The 19197-nt window shown below is 42.0% G+C and overlaps 2 protein-coding genes across 3 annotated transcripts; both read left to right on the top strand.

Annotated features, from left to right (window-relative positions):
• Nucleotides 1-124: 124 nt before the first annotated feature.
• On the top strand, nt 125-1536 carry rln3b (relaxin 3b). Its single transcript, XM_044191344.1, has 3 exons — nt 125-502; nt 602-948; nt 1044-1536. The coding sequence occupies exons 2-3, from the start codon at nt 774-776 to the stop codon at nt 1322-1324; spliced, it is 456 nt and encodes a 151-aa protein (XP_044047279.1). The 5' UTR covers nt 125-502; nt 602-773; the 3' UTR covers nt 1325-1536.
• Nucleotides 1537-2222: 686 nt separating this feature from the next.
• Nucleotides 2223-13559, top strand: LOC122873933 (transportin-2). 2 transcript variants are annotated; one of them, XM_044191312.1, is made up of 24 exons: nt 2223-2450; nt 3185-3284; nt 3629-3704; nt 3866-4015; nt 4268-4374; nt 4491-4624; nt 4759-4840; nt 5641-5763; nt 5873-5991; nt 6095-6155; nt 6285-6456; nt 6650-6802; nt 7515-7740; nt 7833-8004; nt 8110-8304; nt 8446-8604; nt 9099-9192; nt 9288-9386; nt 9498-9593; nt 9798-9873; nt 10504-10603; nt 10746-10820; nt 11707-11836; nt 11942-13559. In XM_044191312.1, exons 2-23 carry the CDS (start codon nt 3186-3188, stop codon nt 11812-11814), a joined length of 2676 nt encoding a protein of 891 aa, XP_044047247.1. In that variant the 5' UTR covers nt 2223-2450; nt 3185; the 3' UTR covers nt 11815-11836; nt 11942-13559. The 2 variants fall into 2 exon arrangements, with proteins under 2 accessions (XP_044047247.1, XP_044047248.1); XM_044191313.1 differs by having other exon boundaries at nt 2224-2450; nt 9105-9192.
• The last annotated feature ends 5638 nt before the right edge of the window (nt 13560-19197 follow it).

The raw sequence follows: 19197 nt of genomic DNA, 5'->3' as shown, positions 1-19197 counted from the left end.
CTGATTGGCTGACTTGGGAGGTGGTCGCAGCGTCAGTAAAATAACCGATCGTTGATTGGTAGACAGTCCCTGTCTGTCACTTTCACCAGAGTCTTACGTCAAATGACCACTTCTAGTGTTAACTTTTTTGATTGCTCAGAATGTCAAGCAGATAGATGGAAAATGATGGAATGTCACTCACTTCAAACAAATGTTGCTACCGCCCCATATCATTGCCCTCTCTATAGGCTCATATAAATAATTAATATTGCACAACATTCAGAAGTTCACAATTTATTTGAGTCACAGCAGTATCACCAGTTGGCCTCTGAAATCTCTCTGTAGTGTATGTGTGTGTGTGTCACTTGTAGTGAACACCAACGTATAGCACTCTAGTTATCATCGGGGTGCATGGATACTGATCTCGGCATGGCAGAGCAGACGGAAAGATGGAGATTGTGCTGGCGACACACAGCACAGCCCAACTGATGTCAGGGACAGAAAGGCCAACAAAAGGTCACAGGTGATTAGATAGCAAGAGCTCTGTTGACATCACCTCTGGCATCATTCGCTACTTAATCATAACTTTTCTTTTTCTCTACGTGCATTGTTGCCCCTAAAGGTCTCCGGTCTTATCTCTGGGCATGACAAAGAGTGGAGGTGAGTTGAGGTCCTTCTGTGAGATGCTGAGGCCTATATAAGGTAGGGGCTGACCAGAAAGAAATACAAACCACACAGACATCTCAAGCAATTTCCAGCCTTTGAGACACCTACGACATCTTTTCACTCTCACTATGTGGAAGGCAGCACTCTTGACCCTGGGCTTGTTGGTGTTGTTGGTAGACAGGGTACGGCCCAATGATGGCCATCCTTCTTTCTATGGGGTGAAACTGTGTGGAAGAGAGTTCATACGAGCTGTCATCTTTACCTGTGGTGGTTCTCGCTGGAGGAGAAGCGTAGGAGACTCAGGTAAGAGTGTGTGTGAGACACTATGGATACAAGTTTATGATATTTTCCTAGATTCAAACTTTAATATTAAGAGATTTGCCCTTGCTTTTTATCAGCTCTTATTGGAGAAGAGGCCTTTGACCCATGGAGCACAAATCCCATCCCTCAACTTCCCAGCGAGCAGGATCCTGCAGAGTCCCAAGCATGGAGCGATCAAACATCGAATGTGGCATCTGTGGCTGCTGGATTCAGCCGCTCAGCTCGCTCGCCAATCTCAGAGGAGGTGCTGGAGGCTCTACGGAGTGCAGATAGGAAAGGACGGGATGTAGTGGTCGGACTGTCCAACGCCTGTTGCAAGTGGGGCTGTAGCAAGAGTGAAATCAGCTCTCTCTGTTGAACCTTGTTTCTTAAATATATGTCTTGTCCTGTCACTAATGCAGAGCTCTACTCTTTTCCTAGAATTCTTAAAATTCCACATCCCATCCAACTCGCCGCCATATGTTGACTATTGATACAGGAATGTGACTGTGTACTCAAATCATGTTTACTGTGATTATCACATATTGATATTTATATATATATGTTTAATAAAGCTTTGTGTAGTTGGTATGAAAGTCTCTGTTCCTCTTACAAAAAAGATACTAAAATGATATGTCATGCTGTTAGAAAACTTCCACTTTTTAAAGCTTTTTAGCTTTGACAAGGATTTCGAAATGAAAGGAAATGGTAGTGACTAAGAATACACAGAGTTGCCTGATATTCACTGAATTATAGCTGCTTTCTGTGAGGCTAGACGCCATATATGATCATATTTACAAAGCACTGAAATCCAGTACAATAGACCTGCAGCATACTGCCTCTGTGAAGCCCGTAATGCTGGACTTTGGTTGTTTATTTCAGTGAGAATTTGCTCACCCTCCTGTCAGAGATGAATTATCATAGCCGTGTTGAGACACATAAAAACTGAACATAACAAGCTTCACAGTGGTAGTAGTTGTTGTCAGTTTGCACTGGTGTCCACGCCCTGTATCACTTCATACAAATCAATTATACCGTAGTTAAATGCTCTAGGAATTTGAAGCTGACACCATCTGGTGGTCAGAAATGAAACACAACACAAAACAATGCACATAACATGTCTGTTCACAGAATTATTAGTATGTTATGTATCTTAATCAATTAACGCAATTTTAAGACACCAGCAAACACTGATGTATACTGTATGCAGGCTGTCTAACAAACGGTAAACTCAGTGGCTCAGCTCCATAACTTACACGGTTACCTTGCACGACAGTCTGTCCAGTACGGAAGCCGAACATTATCAAACTGATCACCCGGCTTGATTGCAAGGCATGCAATCTCTGTCACATAACAGCTAGCACAGCAACCACACAGATTCGCTGAGATCAGACGTTTGTATTCAGCTACACAGATCGCAGTCATATTTTATTTAATGTTAGTTGTTAGATTGTAACTGCACTACTGTCTATAGAAATATAGATCTACCACATCGGAGTGACCAGGTAAAATCTTTCGCGGTACTTTCAAGATGATGCTAGCTAGCAATGCTACTGGTAGCTGTTGGGGGTTGATATACGACTGCACTGTTATGAGCATTAATGCGCTCCATTTGCGTCGTCTTTGTTGCTTTGATTACAAACACTACTTTGACAGCGCAAAGTGGCGTCCCGATAGTTAACGTAAGATAGCGTTTTACAGCTGTTTTCTGTGTGAATCTTGTACGTGTCACGTATCATAGCGACGCTAAGCTAGCTTGCTAGCTGAATGAATCAGACATTTGCGCCTGTGCCGTCTGGGCCTAACTAATGTGGAAAAGGCTGGTCAGATCGCGGTTGATAGTTGGTGTGGCTACTTGTTCACGCAACTGTAACGTGAACTTACTAAAGGACGACTTTGTAGTGGTACTTTTAGGTTTCATGTAGCCAGAAACGGAAAATGTTCATAATTAATAACGCTGTCACGGCAGTGTTTTGCTACAATGTTGACACATATTTAAACGGAATGTAGTATTCTGTTGAAAATAAAGATTCAAGTAGCTACCGTTAATTGTGAGGTTAACAGTTAGTATTTGACAAGTTGTTGCTATTAGCTATTGTTAGCCCCATCTGTAATCGTTACTGTGTAGCTTACATCACTTCTACGTTATTTGAGTAGTAACGTACGGAGTGCTGAGGTCACAGGTGGGGCTGTTGTGCATGCTTCATAAACAGGTAATGTGTGTGTTTGTGTCCTGTAGGATGGAGTGGCAGCCAGATGAACAGGGTCTGCAGCAAGTGCTTCAGCTACTCAAGGACTCCCAGTCCCCAGACACAGCAACACAGAGAGCTGTGCAAGAAGTATCCTTTTATCTGTCGGTGTTTGTGTGCTTGTTGTTATGCATCTTAATTAACACAATTTTAAGACACCAGCAAACACTGATACATACTGTATGCAGGCTGTGTGTGCTTGATAGTGAGGGTGAGAGAAAAAGGTGTGAGATTTTGCTGCCCCCACGAGAGCTTGTGCATCAAAGTGGGTGACAGTGAAAACTTACTGGGTGTGTTGCATCAGTGTGCTTGATTGTGATTGTATTCTAATCCACACTACCCAAATGTTAGACAGGAACACAAGGTGTGTGTGTGAGCTTTTGCTATGTGTGTGTGTGTGTGTGGATGGTTGAACTCCTTAACAGAGCCTGCAGAAACTGGAGCAACTTAACCAGTTTCCAGATTTCAACAACTATCTCATCTTTGTCCTCACAAGCCTCAAATCTGAGGGTATGTATGTGCGTGTCAAAAATAAAGACACTAACAATAGAACAGGATTGTCATTTACTGATAACCTCCCTAACCTCACTTGTCCCCCTGCAAATATTTCTGTATCTAACCTCCTCTTTCCCATTTTTATTTATACTCTCCCTCTCTCCTTCCTTCTCAAGACGAGCCCACTCGCTCTCTGAGCGGTCTGATACTGAAGAACAATGTTAAGGCTCACTACCAGAACTTCCCTCCCAACGTTGCTGACTTCATCAAACGAGAATGCCTCAACAACATTGGAGACCCTTCACCGCTCATCAGAGCTACGATCGGTGGGTGCTTGAGTGAGAAAGAGAAGATGGAGAAAGAGAAAGCTAGTGTTTGCTGCATTTCCTAGCCAGTGTGAGTCAGACTGCTATGTAGGTGGTTGATTTTTACAGGTAATGTGGCTGTGTGGGAGCAAGCGCTGTATTATCAAAATGATTTATATGACTGAATGCGATGGCGAGTTAAGTTATTAGTTACTCCTGAATTTTAAAGCCTGATTTATCTTTGTGTTACCTTTTTTATTATCTATCATAAAGGTATCCTGATCACGACCATAGCCTCAAAGGGAGAGCTGCAGACCTGGCCGGAACTGTTGCCTCAGCTCTGTAATCTGCTCAACTCGGAGGACTATAACACCTGTGAGGTCAGGCTCACCTGCCTGCACGCACAAATAGCTTTGTAATGTTATGTAATAATCAGATTTATATCTGTTTCTTTTGTCTTTAACATTCTTTCTTTATGATTTTCTCTGCCTTTCAGGGTTCTTTTGGAGCGTTGCAGAAGATCTGCGAGGATTCATCAGAGTTGTTGGATAGCGATGCTCTGAACAGACCTCTCAACATCATGATCCCCAAATTCCTACAATTTTTCAAGCACTGCAGCCCCAAGATCAGGTCAGTGAAACACCAGTCTTTTGCTTTCTGACTCTGTCTCTATTGGCACTTTGTCTCTCCTCCTCAGCCTTTCCACTTTAAATCTCCCTGTTAGAATCATCATTATAGATCCCACTTGTTTGTGTTTCTCTCAGGTCCCATGCTATAGCGTGTGTGAACCAGTTCATCATTGGTCGAGCTCAGGCTCTAATGGATAACATTGACACCTTCATTGAGGTGAGCACTACAGGATTTTGTTTTGGTTTAATTTCCATTGTTTTCATACCTCATGTACCTCCATCCCATTTTACTTATAAGACTCCCCTTTCAGAGATGGAATATGTAACAATGCATCTGTCTGTTCAGAGTCAATTATGTTGTTTCAAAATGATTTCAGTGATCGAGGCACAGCATTTAAAGCATCACTCTCTAGTTTCTCCTGGTTGGTTTGCACACCATACATAAAACCATAATACGTAAGAGCATCATAATGTAGGAATATGGAGTGTGCAGTTACTTGCAAAGTAACTGCTTTGATTCAAATAATGAAAATGTTATGGAAATGTTACTATGTCCTAAGTAGGCAGACTACCAGGCAGCCTTTATGGAAAAATATTTCCGCACAGTAAGGTACTGATGTGTGAGGAAAAAACTCATCACTGCTCTGCATGTAAGACACCAAGCTGAAGTTAGTTTGGTAATCGCTGGACATGCATATTACACAGTAGTCTGCATAGAGTTAGTTTAGTATTGAAGTTAGTTTGTATGGACCAGATAGACTTGTATCATCAATGGCTGTGGGGTGGGGGGAGACTCTGAAACCCTGTTCAGGTCCTTTCCAAACACAATGTCAAGATGTAAAGGTGGCAAAGCATAACAAGTGCATGTTTGGGAGTTGCTTCTGTTAACTCTCTGTTAACCTTTTCCCACCCCATTTCTTGTCATCCCCGATATTTGCTGACCCCGCCCATCCTTCCCTTCTCTGTCTGTCACCCATCCCCTTTCTTTCCTTCTCTCCTTGTCCTTTTCGTATCCAGAGTCTGTTTGCACTGGCCGGTGACGAGGACAGTGAAGTGCGGAAGAACGTGTGCAGGGCTCTAGTCATGCTGCTGGAAGTCCGCATTGACCGCCTCATCCCACACATGCACAGCATCATCCAGGTGAGGGTGGGACCTGATCTCACACACCAATTCAAACAGAAAACATGTGGCTTTCCCTTCCTCCTCCTCCTCCTCCTCATCATCATCACCTCTTGTTGTCTGTCACCAGTACATGCTGCAGCGGACGCAGGACCCAGATGAGAACGTGGCTCTGGAGGCCTGTGAGTTCTGGCTGACTTTGGCTGAACAGCCCATCTGTAAAGAGGCCCTGTCTGGCCACCTGGTCCAGTAAGTGCTCCTGTGCCAACAGGTTGTTGGACAGGGAAGTGAAAATAAAGTATTGTATGAATTTCATCTGAGTAGTAATATGGTTGTCTGTCTCTTTTTTTAGACTGATTCCTATCCTGGTGAATGGGATGAAATACTCTGAGATTGACATTATTCTTCTAAAGGTGAGCCCCCCTGGATAAATCACATCAATGTTCCCAGCTCGTCATAGAAACACTCTGCCTTCTCTTCCTGTCTCTTCCTGTTTCACGTGTCCATTCTGCTTTTACCTTTCTCTCTGTTGTCCCCTCCAGGGTGATGTTGAAGAGGATGAGGCAATTCCAGACAGTGAGCAAGACATCAAGCCTCGCTTCCACAAGTCCCGCACCGTCACTCTGCAGCATGAAGGAGGGGAGGGTGAGGAGGGGGAAGACATTGATGATGACGAGGACGACGACGATGATACACTGTCCGACTGGAACCTACGTAAGTTACAGACATGCAGCTTTAGTAATCCTCTCTGGTGACTGTGTGGCAGTTCTTGCTCTTAAAGTGCATTCTTAGACTTTATCAACATTTTTTGAGTAAGGGCCTATGTTTAAAGTTTTCAACCATAACAACAGAGAGCATTATTACAGTTTCAAAGATATCTAATGATGATGGTGATGTCCCCCTTCAGGGAAGTGTTCGGCCGCGGCTTTGGATGTTCTTGCCAACGTCTTTCGTGAGGAGTTGCTTCCTCATCTCCTGCCCCTGCTCAAAGGCCTGCTTTTCCACCCTGACTGGGTCATCAAGGAGTCTGGCATCCTAGTGCTGGGGGCTATCGCTGAGGGTGAGACACAGCAGACTTTCTATTGAAACAGTACACTGAAGTCAAATAGGTATACTTTTTTTTTACTGTTTAGATTATTAAAGAGCAACTAAACCCTAAGGTTTTGGCTGAAGTGCCTCTACTTTCTCAAATTACAGCTAAACAGGGGGTTTGGTTGGTGACAAAAGCATGCATATTTATAACACAATATGTAGAATTCAAATACTTTACACTAAAATGTCAAGATTTGTACCTAATTCCATCAAAAACACTACTAAATACCCATATACATTGATTTTCAGTTGAAAATGTGGTTTGGGGGTTTAGTTACTCTTTAAGTTTAGATTTTTCACTGACTGTAACTATGGGTAAATATGTAAACAGTTGCAAATGAGTTATTTCTTGGACAATAAGGTGAGCTGTAATCCTTAAGTTTCCTTGAATATGTCTTTATATTTTTATTGCTTGAGATGAAGATCAGAATATATCTTATTTTCACAACAGCGATGAACAAAAAGCTTGCCGAGTGCTGGTCGGTGGATTTAGCTATTTCCCCGTTTCCAGTATTTATGCTAAGCTGCTGGCTAATCAGCTGCTGGTGGTAGCTTTTCATGTACAGATGATAGAATGGTATCGATCTTCTCATCTAACTCTTGGCAAGAAAGAGAATTTGTGTATTTCCCAAAATGTTGCAATTATGCTTTTAACATGCATAAAACCTTTGTTCTTCCAGGCTGTATGCAAGGCATGGTACCTTACTTGCCTGAGCTCATCCCCCACCTCATCCAGTGTTTGTGTGACAAGAAGGCCCTGGTCCGCTCCATTGCTTGCTGGACCCTCAGCCGCTACGCCCACTGGGTCGTCAGTCAGCCCCCTGACGCTCATCTCAAACCCCTTATGACCGAGCTGCTCAAACGCATCTTAGATGGCAATAAGAGGGTACAGGAAGCAGCATGCAGGTACAGCTCTTAGTTTTTCCATATGTTTGTCCTTCCAACTTTTTCTCGCATTTGCTCATACACCCTTCTAACCCATCTCGTCTTTCCTACAGCGCGTTTGCCACCCTGGAGGAGGAGGCTTGTACAGAGCTGGTGCCTTACCTGAGCTTCATCCTGGACACGCTGGTTTTTGCTTTTGGGAAGTACCAGCACAAGAACCTGCTCATCCTCTATGATGCTATAGGAACACTGGCGGACTCTGTGGGACACCATCTCAACCAGCCTGTGAGCACAAAATCATAAATGTTTTGTGTGTAACGTATTGAAATTTTCTGTAGTGGTAAAGGAACAAGTAATTAACAGGCCAAAATCACACGCTTGTGTTTTTAGGAGTACATCCAGAAGCTGATGCCTCCGCTGATAGCCAAGTGGAACGAGCTGAAGGATGAAGACAAGGATCTCTTCCCTCTGCTCGAGTGTCTGTCATCTGTTGCCACAGCGCTACAGAGCGGCTTCCTCCCCTACTGTGAGCCCGTCTACCAGCGCTGTGTCACCCTGGTCCAGAAGACACTGGCTCAGGCCATGGTGAGCCACACACATGCAGTCACATGGACTTTGCAGAGGCAATTTATATTTTTGCTGTTTTACATAAGTACCCCTTAACGTCCCACTTCTGACCTTTTCTCTCCACCTTCTCTTCTGTGTGTGTGTGTGTGTGTGTCTCAGATGTACAGTCAGCAGCCAGACCAGTACGAAGCACCTGACAAGGACTTCATGATTGTGGCTCTGGATCTTTTAAGCGGCTTGGCTGAGGGACTGGGGGGCCACGTGGACACGCTTGTGGCCCGCAGTAACATCATGACTCTGCTTTTCCAGTGCATGCAGGTGAGGAGAGCCCGTGTGTGTGTGTGTGTGTGTGTGTGTGTTAATGTATTTACATTCTGTTATTACCTCTCTATAAAGACGTTTTCATTGTTGGTGGTGGAGTACGCCATTCCGCGCTGGATTCAAATTACCTGCACACAATATTATCTCATTGATAGAGCCTCCCTGTTCAGTTATAGCCTGCCTACAGTTGTGTCAGAGCTGTCTTTGCTACTGCTCATGCAAACTGTATTGTTAACTAGCCACAGGAGTGCACTGTATTTGTCACGATTTTAGTGCTGGCTGCCATTGATCACTTAAAAAGTGCATCTGCAAAACAAGACAACATTCGTTTTCGGTGCTTTTAGTGAGCTGATAATTTTTTTTACTTTTTGCAAGACTGTAATGGAACAAGAAGAACAGCCACAGTGAGCTACTAGTCGTGCCACTGGACAATTCCTTAGGTCTGTTGACGGTGTGTGTTCACATTTCTCTTTGTCTCTCTGTCTCTTTTGTCCCAGGATACGATGCCTGAAGTAAGACAGAGTTCATTTGCTCTACTCGGTGACTTGACCAAGGCCTGCTTCCCTCATGTCAAACCGTGTATTGGTAATTATCTCATTCACTCTACACATAAATTACATGCATAATGTTGCCATCATCATCCGTTTTGTGTGTCAATTGTGTGTGTGTGTGTCCTGCAGCTGAATTCATGCCTATCCTTGGGACAAATCTGAACCCAGAGTTCATCTCCGTCTGCAACAATGCTACCTGGGCCATAGGAGAGATCTGTATGCAGATGGGTGAGTAGCTGCAAATCTATTTTTATGTGATGCTGTTAAGTGCTTGTGTGGGTGAATATGAAATGCAGTGTATTGACACGTGTGTCTCACTTAAATTTACCATTCTATCAGGAGTGGAGATGCAGCCGTACATCGCTATGGTTCTGAACCAGCTGGTTGAGATTATTAATCGACCCAACACCCCCAAGACCCTGCTGGAGAACACTGGTATATGAATACACACATTTCATTTTTTTTTTAAACTTGTTTTTCAAAGGGAAGTAGACAGACTAGTAGTTATATGTTAGGACTGACAGAAAATTTAGAAAAGGCAATTAATGGTTCACATGGGAGAAGTGAGTGCAGTTAGTGTCATGATACTGCACACACACTGTTCTAAAGCAGTCCTGACTCCTCTTTCTCCTCCTCCAGCAATCACTATCGGTCGACTGGGCTATGTGTGTCCTCAGGAAGTTGCTGCCATGCTACCGCAGTTTATCCGACCTTGGTGAGAGACCGTTCAATCTCCTTTTCGGTCTTTCATTCCACTTGCTATGACAACAGTCAGTATTGGCAGTTGCCATATATCACACACTCAGCAGACACGTGCACTGTCCCTCTTATCCCTGTGGTCTTACCACATTCTCTCTCTTCTTTTCTCTCTTTCCATTCTGCAAATAATTATGTTAGTTTATCCATACTTGCAAGACACATTTGTGACATTTTTCCCCCATATCAGGCAATTAATTCATTTCTGTTCTAATTTTTCAAATTTTTTCCTCCTCTCGTTTTTGTGTGATCACATTGCTGCAGAACACAATCACAGCATTACAAGGGCTGCAGTATTGACATTCCTCAAATAAATTCTCGAAATGATCTTGGCATCAGCAAGTAGTGAGAATGAAACAATGAAGTCTGTGGGTTTTCTCCGGCTTAGAAAAAAGACAAATGTCCTCCCACAAGGCAAGATAATTAATGTTTGGCGGTGACCATTTATTTGGCTTTTAGCTCACTTGTTCTCATTTGTAAGATCTCAAAAATGTTCTCTCATAGACAAGACAAGTTGAAGAGTTGAATTCTTAGTAGTGACAGCATCAACTTTAACAGCTGTTACTTGGTTAATAATTGCATGCTGCAGGTGTACATCTCTGCGGAACATCAGAGACAACGAGGAGAAAGATTCTGCCTTCCGCGGGATTTGCATGATGATTGGTGTGAACCCAGGAGGTGTGGTGCAGGTAAGGCATTGTAGACTGTAGGCATTAAGTTATTGCTTGTAAAGTCTGTGTATTTGGCTGTAAACCCACAGATGTGTCAGGTCTTGATGTTGAGACCATTCATTTTTCGAATCTTCACACCTCTTCCTCTGTGTTTGTTCAGGACTTCATCTTCTTCTGTGATGCAGTGGCCTCCTGGGTGAATCCTAAGGACGATTTGAGAGACATGTTTTACAAGGTGAGAGGCTCACTGGGTGACGCGCAATAGTGTGTTGATCAGGGGTAGAAACAAAGTCCAGGTCATATTGAAGAGCAAGTTCTTGTGTTTCCACAACCAGTTCCATCCAAAGGCTTAATTCACCATGAAAGCATCACAGTCTTCCTTCTCCTCTCTCCCTGCTGTGTGAGTCACTGTGAGGTGTAGAGACCTCAGGCGAAGCAGAGTTTGTTTATCTCAGTTTTTTGCTATGAACGCTGACACTGCTCTTGTTCTGCAGATAAATTAAGTGAACACACTCCCCCTCAGGCGCTTACCACATAAAGGCCAAATGCTCTGCTTTCAAATTTAGTGTCAAATTCACTGTGAAAAATCCACCGATGCATGTATCTGCACTAATCCGAGAATTTCTGTAATACTAATATAATATTCCTGTTGGGACATTTGACAGCAGTGTGAATCCAAGCCTGTTCTGTATCACTATCATTACACTATTTCTGTTTGAGTTGAAAGTGACTTTCACCTAGTTTACGGCACTTTATTTTCTTAAAGCTGCACTAATCAATATTTTTACATTAATAATTGGCAAGTGAGAGGGTCAGCATGACAACAAGAGATATGCCAATGTTGTCTTTTAAGTTTGACACTGGAACCCAGGGGCATTTGCCCACTTTGCCTGGTTGGTAATTCAGCCTTGTTGCAGTTAATCAAACACACAAATGCAGGACTCTGTTGCTCTTATGAGGCCTGATCTGTGGTCTTGAAAAAGGAATCGATAAGGGAACTGTTAAAGTATCACATAGTTGAAGAAGGAATTATCAACTACTGGCCCTAGCTGTAAAAGTGTGCGTGCGTGTGTCTGTGGCTCAACTGCTAAGGAAGTTTCTTCTTCTGCCCCTTCCTGCAGATCCTGCACGGTTTTAAGGAGCAGGTCGGGGAGGAGAACTGGCAGCAGTTCTCAGAGCAGTTCCCCCCACTGCTGAAGGAGAGACTGGCAGCCTGCTATGGCGTTTAGATTCTATACACCCACCCAAGAGGTAATCCTACATGCATCATTATTAAAACTCAAATCAAAGGTATGTAAATGTTTAAACCGAAGTTAACTTCTTTGTGTCCACTCTCCCTTTTATCCGTCCTCCTAGGTGAGCCAGCAGGAGGAGGGTGAATGGGAAACTCATCCATCTGTGTATTGCACTGCCCAGATCTGGGGGGAGGGAGAGGGACGCTATTGGCCGCTCCCCCTGACGGACGGCCCCCACGCCCTATGTGTTTGTCCATAGAGGGAGGGTGGGCGGGTGGGAGGGAGGGACCGAGGGACACCTCTAGATTAACTAGGCAGGGACCCGACACAGAAAAACTAACTGGTAGGGACAGATAAAGAGGGACAGAGAGAAGGACATGGAGGAGAGACGGAAGGATAGACAAGTTGGGAAAGAGGGAGGCAGGGAAAGAGACCAGCACAGAGAAAGTTCAGGGAAAGAGAGGGAGGGAAGTCAGTAACAAGGCAGTGAAGAAGAGCTACAGAAAGGTCTGTTACTTGGCTGGGAGGACAGGGACAGTTGAGATTTTAATGGGATTCTTAAACTTAAGAGTAACTGACAGCTTGACCGACAGAGACAGACCAACGTACAAAGACTCACACAAATACACTTGTACATGCAGTACATGGAACTGACTGTGGGTGGCACTGTTATTTAGACTTTTTGAGACCTACTACATGTAGTTAGGGACAGACAGGCAGGTGTCTAAACTCTGTTCATTTTCTGGGTGATATCTTTCTTTTCTGGGGGAATAGGATTCAATATAAATTACTTCATCTGTAGTCACTGAATTCTACTTAACTGTAAGATAGTCTCGCTATCCGCATCTATGTTTCCTACCTTCATTTTGACCAGAGTGCTGCTTCACAGAGCTATCCATCTATCAGACATATTCCTGTCACATTTTCTACCTGATCAAAAGAGAGGACAAAAAAATAAGAGCAAGTGTCTTTCCTCATGGCTTCACAGAAACCATTTCTGTAGAAAGGGAGGATTAGGGCTAACATTTCTTTTCTCACCAGAGGAGAGGAAATCGTAGAAAGAAAATCACATCCTTAGTTGTCTCTTTAAGGTTTTGTATGTGTGCGTGCGTGTGTGTGTGTGTGCATGTGCAGTTTGTAAATCCTTACTTAGGCATTCTGTGTTAACAGTGTGTGAAATATGTGTTGTTTTTGATATGGTACCGAGCTAAAACTTGACTCCCACCGCAATGTCCTTGGCACCTGTTAACTGTGACCAAGTGTGTGTGTGTGTGTGTGTGTGTGTGTATTTGCGCAAGAGTGAGTGTGTATATGTCTACATTCGTACTGATATCCATTTGATGCCATTTTGATATCTTAAGTAAAACAGTGATTGGCAATGTCATTGTGATCTTTATAATGTTTTAAAAATGGTCCATATTCTTTTCATTTTTGTTTTTTTGCTGCTACTGATAATTTTTGTTTCTATAGTGGACTTAAATTCGCACAATTAACGCAAAAAATATTTGAATTAATGCTATTTTCAGTGACTGTTAAGTTGTTTTTGCACTTTTTATTTTATTTTATTTTACCTTTTTTCTTTTTTGTATGGACTTTTTTTTAACCTCACCCATATGATATGTCTTGACCCTAATGTCAGTGTTTGTCATACTGTGTTGCACTGTGAAATTAAGTGTCTTTGACTGGCAAAAATATCCCAATACTAAATGGCAAATAAAAACAACTTTGTGAAACTGGGACTAATCCGCACCTTTACAATGACTAACTTTGCCAAATTGCTGAGGTGTGTGTGTACGTGTGTGAGATCCTGCATGTGTGTGAGATCCTGCATGAGTAGGCGCGCATGAGTACCTGCCTATGAGCATGTTTTGGATAGTTAGTTGGTGTTCATATGATGTGTGCACAGTAGGGGTGCAAATTCATTTTTGTCTGGAGGGGTTTGTAGCCTGCCCCAGCCTACTTTGTGTGCATGCTCTGTGTCTGTGTTTTCACAGTGTGTGTGTGTGTGTGTGTTTGTGTGTGTGTACAGCGGTGTATGTTTGACGTATTTCAGAGTAATATGATTGCCCTTTACACACCAACACACCACCTCAATTCACAACGAGAGAAGAGCACAGTATACTTAAAAAAGATAACAGCTAGGACACTGCCAAAGAGTAATAGCCACTGAAATTTAAAAACAGACAACAGGTAGAGAGACAAGCTGCTAATTGAATATTCAGCATGTGCATCATGAGTACAGGCACCGAAGGGCTTTTAAGATTAATCATGGATTTTGCCAGCAAAATTGACTACAGGGATCTATATTTTTTTCGTTGATATTCTGCTAGTGTTTTCCAGTACGTAGACATTTGGAAACAAAAAGATGTTGGCACTTGATTTGACCTAGACTGTGACCATTGAGATAATCAAATCAATCATTAATCACTTCAAATACAAGACAATCTGAACCCCAGTTTAGTTCTATTTCCACAGTCTCTTAGTTCAAAGTTTGTACCAGAAAATGTTTTTGGTTGCTTGTTAATTTTAGTGTTTTTTAAATTTTTATGTAACTGATGTTTTTAGATTCACAAACAGGTTTTGCATCTGAAGGATCAGTGTACATTTGCTTTGGATGATACAGTAGTAGTCAGTGACAGATTCGTCAATACAATGAGTTTGAAGGAGGCGAGGGGTGTGACAGCTTTTTGAATAGGGGTAAAAAAGATGGGAACAAAGGAAGGATAAAAGATGAAGAAGGAATTTTTTCCCCCCTAAATTTGGTTTATATAATAAAAAGAGTGATATTGTTACAATTTGGGAGAAAGACTTTGGTACCTTTTGTTTTTCTGTGGATTACTTTTGCCAGTTTTTTCCCCCATTTTTGAATGTGGGAATGGAAATAAAATGCTTTGAGTCTGTTATATGATTTATACTTTATGTGTGTAAAATTTCTTGAAAATCCAGCTCGATTGTGGATTCTTGGAATAAATCATGTCATGCATGCTGAAGGCTGGATATTAGAATTGCCAGAATGGTGTCTTGTGAGAAAAAGAAGACCTTTAAAACAACAGCCAAGCCTCAAGACAGAGTTACAAAGGTGTTTTCACACAGGGAGCGATTGACGCGCCTAGTAATGGGCGCGATCCGTGAAACTGTCGCGGTCGTGCTTGTCTCACGCACGCGCCCGCCGGCTACCAGAGTTGAATTGTGTCGAACTTTTTTCTACGCGACGCGCAGTGCAAATCAACGGACGAGGGACTGATCCTTGACGTTTTGAGTTCCCTGAAATACATAAGCCTCATAAACGGGAGGGTTTCGCATGGCAGAGCATCGACGTAAGACTGTATGTAACGCTACGTATAGTAGAAGCCGTTTCCCTGGTTATTACCACGCATAGACCAACGAAGTGGTGTTTCAGCTGGGTTTGCCTCCTGGGACCCCGGGGCTGAGTCGGCTACTTAATAGCACGGCTGGCTGCGCGGGTCTAACGTTAACCGAGCTAACCGCTACAATTAACAGCAGTTACTGGTTATATTATTTATAATAATAATAATTATATCTATATAACGTTAGCGTTTTATGTTGATAAACAAAGTGCTTCACAGTGAAGGGAGGAAACTCACCTGGTGGAGGAAACAAGATGGCGGAATGAGCGGCTTCATGTCTGCAGTGTCTGAAAGAGAGAACTTTTTTTTTCGTCTTAAAACGTGTCAACACTACAGCTCGAAATAGGTTTTTAACACTTAAGCTACTCCAGGAAGAAGAGAGTTTATTCAGACCTAGGGCATGGCTAATGCTAAACAACAACATGCCAGCTTGATTCAACATGATTATGATTTAGCGGCTCTCAGGAGGCACGTGATGAGGATGACATTGAGGAGATGGAAGAAGAGTACGAAAACTCATCTAATCGAACACACACCGCTGCACAGCCACAACCCCAAGAGAATAAAAAAAGAAAGACTGAAGAAAGCAAGATAATGGAATTTAGTAATAAAAAGATTTGGTGAGCAAGAGAAAACAAGGAGGAAAATGCGGAAACAAATCGAGTCTCTGACTAAAGAAAACCGCTCTCTGAAAGAAATGTGCCTGGAAAATGCCAGATACAAGAGAAGGTGGGACCTCAGGTTACTGGGCTTACTGGAAAAGGAAAATGAGGATACAAGAGAGATCGTCGTTGGAATTCTGTCTGCAACGACCTCTGGAATAAATCAAAGGATGCCAGGCTCTGCAAAGAACTGAACATTCGTTTCAGGGAGGACTTTTCCAAAGGAGATCGAAATGCCCGGGCAAAGCTGTGGCCAAAAGTTGAAGAAGCCGGACGCAACAGAAGGAAGGCCTTCCTAAAAGAGGGGCAGTTATTGATGGTCAGTGAATTGAGCCCTGATATGTAGACATAAGGTAGACATGATGTCTTTCACTCTCAGGTAGCCTGATGTTCGTCTAAAGTAGCGAAACACAAGTTAAATCTACACAAATTTTTTGTTCCCTTTTTTGTTCTTGAATAGTACACATGCCTAAAAAAAGTATTTAGGGTGGTACAATGGACCTGTCATTTTAGGACTGCATACTCATTCCTGCACAGGATCATTCTAAATAGTGCATTCAAAAGCGTTTATGGTGTTATTAATGTCTGTTTCGTTAATATCTATAAATGTTAGAGATTTAAAAAATATTGTTAAACGAAAGGCCTTTTTTTAATTTTGGGTCATAATTGTGTATTTTTACAAGAGATCAATTCTCGGATAGCAGATGAAAAATTTTGGAAACAGCAACGGGGAGATTAAACCATTTTTTCTCATGGAACTCACTCTGCCGGAGTAATGGTGTTACTTAATAGACTACCAGGCAAGGTGATTGAACATAAAAGTTATACAGATGGACACCGGCTTATGGTGATAATGGAGTTCCATGACCAGAGATTTACCCTATTGTGAGTCATGATGTTACAATTAGGTTCACTTCCATTCAATAAAAGAAAGAAAATTACTTATGTGACAGAAAAAGTGGTAATGGGTGGTGATTTCAATATAGCTCCAGATTCATGGCTAGACAGAGTACCTCACAGAGGCCCGAGTATGCTGATCTTTTGACCAACATCTGTACTTCAACAAATACAGTCGGTTACTGGAGGTTGTGTAATCGAACCAACCTCTTTAAAATACACATGGGTCAATTCTTCAGGCTCTCAATACTCAATATTACTATTAGCTTATTTCTCAGATGCTTTGTAAAGATGTTTTGAAGTGTGAAATTTCAGCATCGCCTCTTACAGACAGACTACTGCCTGATTAGTCTATCATTAACAATAGCTCAGAAACCACTGACTTTGGAAAATATCTGGAAATTCAACAATACCTTATTACTAAATGATGAATTGTGTAGACAATTAAAGCACTTTATCAAAGTGTCAATAAGCTTGATATGTCAAATATAAACAAATGGGAATGGTTCACATGTAAAATTAAACACTTAACAAGTGATGCAGGGAAAAATAATCACAAACACGCAAACGCAAACAAAAAGAATTACTTGAGAAAATAAATAAACTAAATAATAAACCAAAAACATCGACAGAGGAAAAGGCTGAGTTACATGCCCATCACATTCAGTTAGATGACATTTACGTGGAAAAAGCTAATGGAGTGTTTATATGATCTAGAGCCAGGTGGCTTGAAAAGGGTGAAAAGAATTCATCCTACTTTCTTGGATTAGAAAAACAAAGTAAAAAAAGAATAAGCAAGCTAAAGATAAATGAGTCTGTTATTGAAGACTAAAAACAGGTTAATGAGATTTGGCTCTTTTACAATAATTTATACAAATCAAATTTCCAAAGAGCAGAATGTGCCTTCCTTTTCGAAAGAATCAAAGACAACAACAAAAAAAAAACACTGAATGAAGAGGATAAGAATATATTAGAAGAGGATTTAACTATATCAGAAATTGAAATTACATTGATACATGGAAAATCCCCAGGAATTGATGATTTAACATCAGGATTTTATAAACACTTTTGGAATGACATTCAAGATCTGCTATATAAAGCTTTCATGGAGTTTATAGAAAATAATATTAACAATACAACTATAAAACACCTATCAAAACAAAGTAAACAAAAACAAAGTGCTTCACAGAGACATTTGAATTTGGAAATAAGTTTTGCAAAATTAATAATATGTTATATATTGGAAATTGTAACATACAGTATTGTTCTAAATAAAGTTTATTAAAAAAAAAAAAAACACTAATGGGATTAGGTTAGCTAATCTTACTTTAGCAACAAGTAATCTGTCCATCAGGAAGTTCCATTGTCATTGTCAAAACCAAAATGAGAAAGAAAGTAATTGAGATCTATCAGTCTGGAAAAGGTTATAAAGCCATTGCTAAAGCCGACCAAAAGACTCCTTGCAAGTTATTGCAAACGCTTGATTGCAGTTGTTGCTGCTAAGGGTGGCCCAACCAGTTATGCGGTTTAGGGGGCTCGACCAGGAGAATAAATAGGAGCTGTCCTGGCTTTCAGCTTAAGATCTCCTTCCACGGAAGAGAAAGATGGAAAGCTTGGAGCTGAACTGGTCGGAGCTTCTGCTCCATCTTATTGGCAGCTGTTTCGGCAGAAACCGGGGCGGCCACTGGGGAAGCAATGGATGGCGGCACATTGATCCTTAGGGATTTGGAGGTCAAATCCTTTGACTTCATCTGCTGTTGTCAAAAATATGTCATCAAATAAAATCTAGTAGGATTTGTTTGGATTTTATTATATGATTTCGCTGTTTGCCCACCCACTCAACCACCCTCCAACAACCCCCCTCCCTCCCTGATCCCTGCCCACAGAGCAGAGAGCCTCTCTTCTGGCTGACTAGAGATCAGCTGCCTCACGCAGGTGTCCCCGGAACCAAAGCTGCTGTAGGCGGCAGCAGCCTCGGTCTCTGCCGAAGCAGCTGATCTCCAGCAGCCTGAAGCAGAAGCTCCGACCGGCTCAGCTCCGAGATTCAGAGCTGTCCAGCTTTCTCCTCTGTGGGAGAAGATCTGAATCTGAAGGTTGCCAGAACTATTTATAGTTTTGCGCCACATGATCGAGTGACCTCACAGATGATGTCATCAGATCATCAGAGTGAGAACTGGTGACACCATCTGTGAGCTCTAATGATATCTAAACTGTGACATCATCAGTGAAGTAAAACACCAGGGAAATACACACCCTGTTATTTTACCTCATAGGCGATGTCATCAACTCAGTCATGTTGGGGACATTGTAGCTGAGATTGAAAATGATCTCACTTAATCAATCAATGGGCAAAATGTGGTCGAAAAGTGAAAGTTGATTAGACAATAATATTTCATATATTAATATAGTCATTTAAGAGCTCTGACCCACAATTGGGATCTATATGAATA

This window comes from Siniperca chuatsi, linkage group LG3 (assembly GCF_020085105.1).
Source record: "Siniperca chuatsi isolate FFG_IHB_CAS linkage group LG3, ASM2008510v1, whole genome shotgun sequence".
NCBI lineage: Eukaryota > Metazoa > Chordata > Actinopteri > Centrarchiformes > Sinipercidae > Siniperca > Siniperca chuatsi.
Note: the sequence above shows the minus strand (reverse complement) of the source record. Positions and strands in the feature narration are given on the sequence as shown.

Coding starts and splice junctions, on each gene's coding strand:
- rln3b (XM_044191344.1), top strand. CDS start 774: ATGTGGAAGGCAGCACTCTTGACCCTGGGCTTGTTGGTGTTGTTGGTA. Junction 949..1,043: donor GAGAAGCGTAGGAGACTCAG/GTAAGAGTGTGT, acceptor GCTTTTTATCAG/CTCTTATTGGAGAAGAGGCC.
- LOC122873933 (XM_044191312.1), top strand. CDS start 3,186: ATGGAGTGGCAGCCAGATGAACAGGGTCTGCAGCAAGTGCTTCAGCTA. Junction 6,803..7,514: donor GCTGGGGGCTATCGCTGAGG/GTGAGACACAGC, acceptor TTGTTCTTCCAG/GCTGTATGCAAGGCATGGTA. Junction 9,594..9,797: donor GACCCTGCTGGAGAACACTG/GTATATGAATAC, acceptor CTCCTCCTCCAG/CAATCACTATCGGTCGACTG.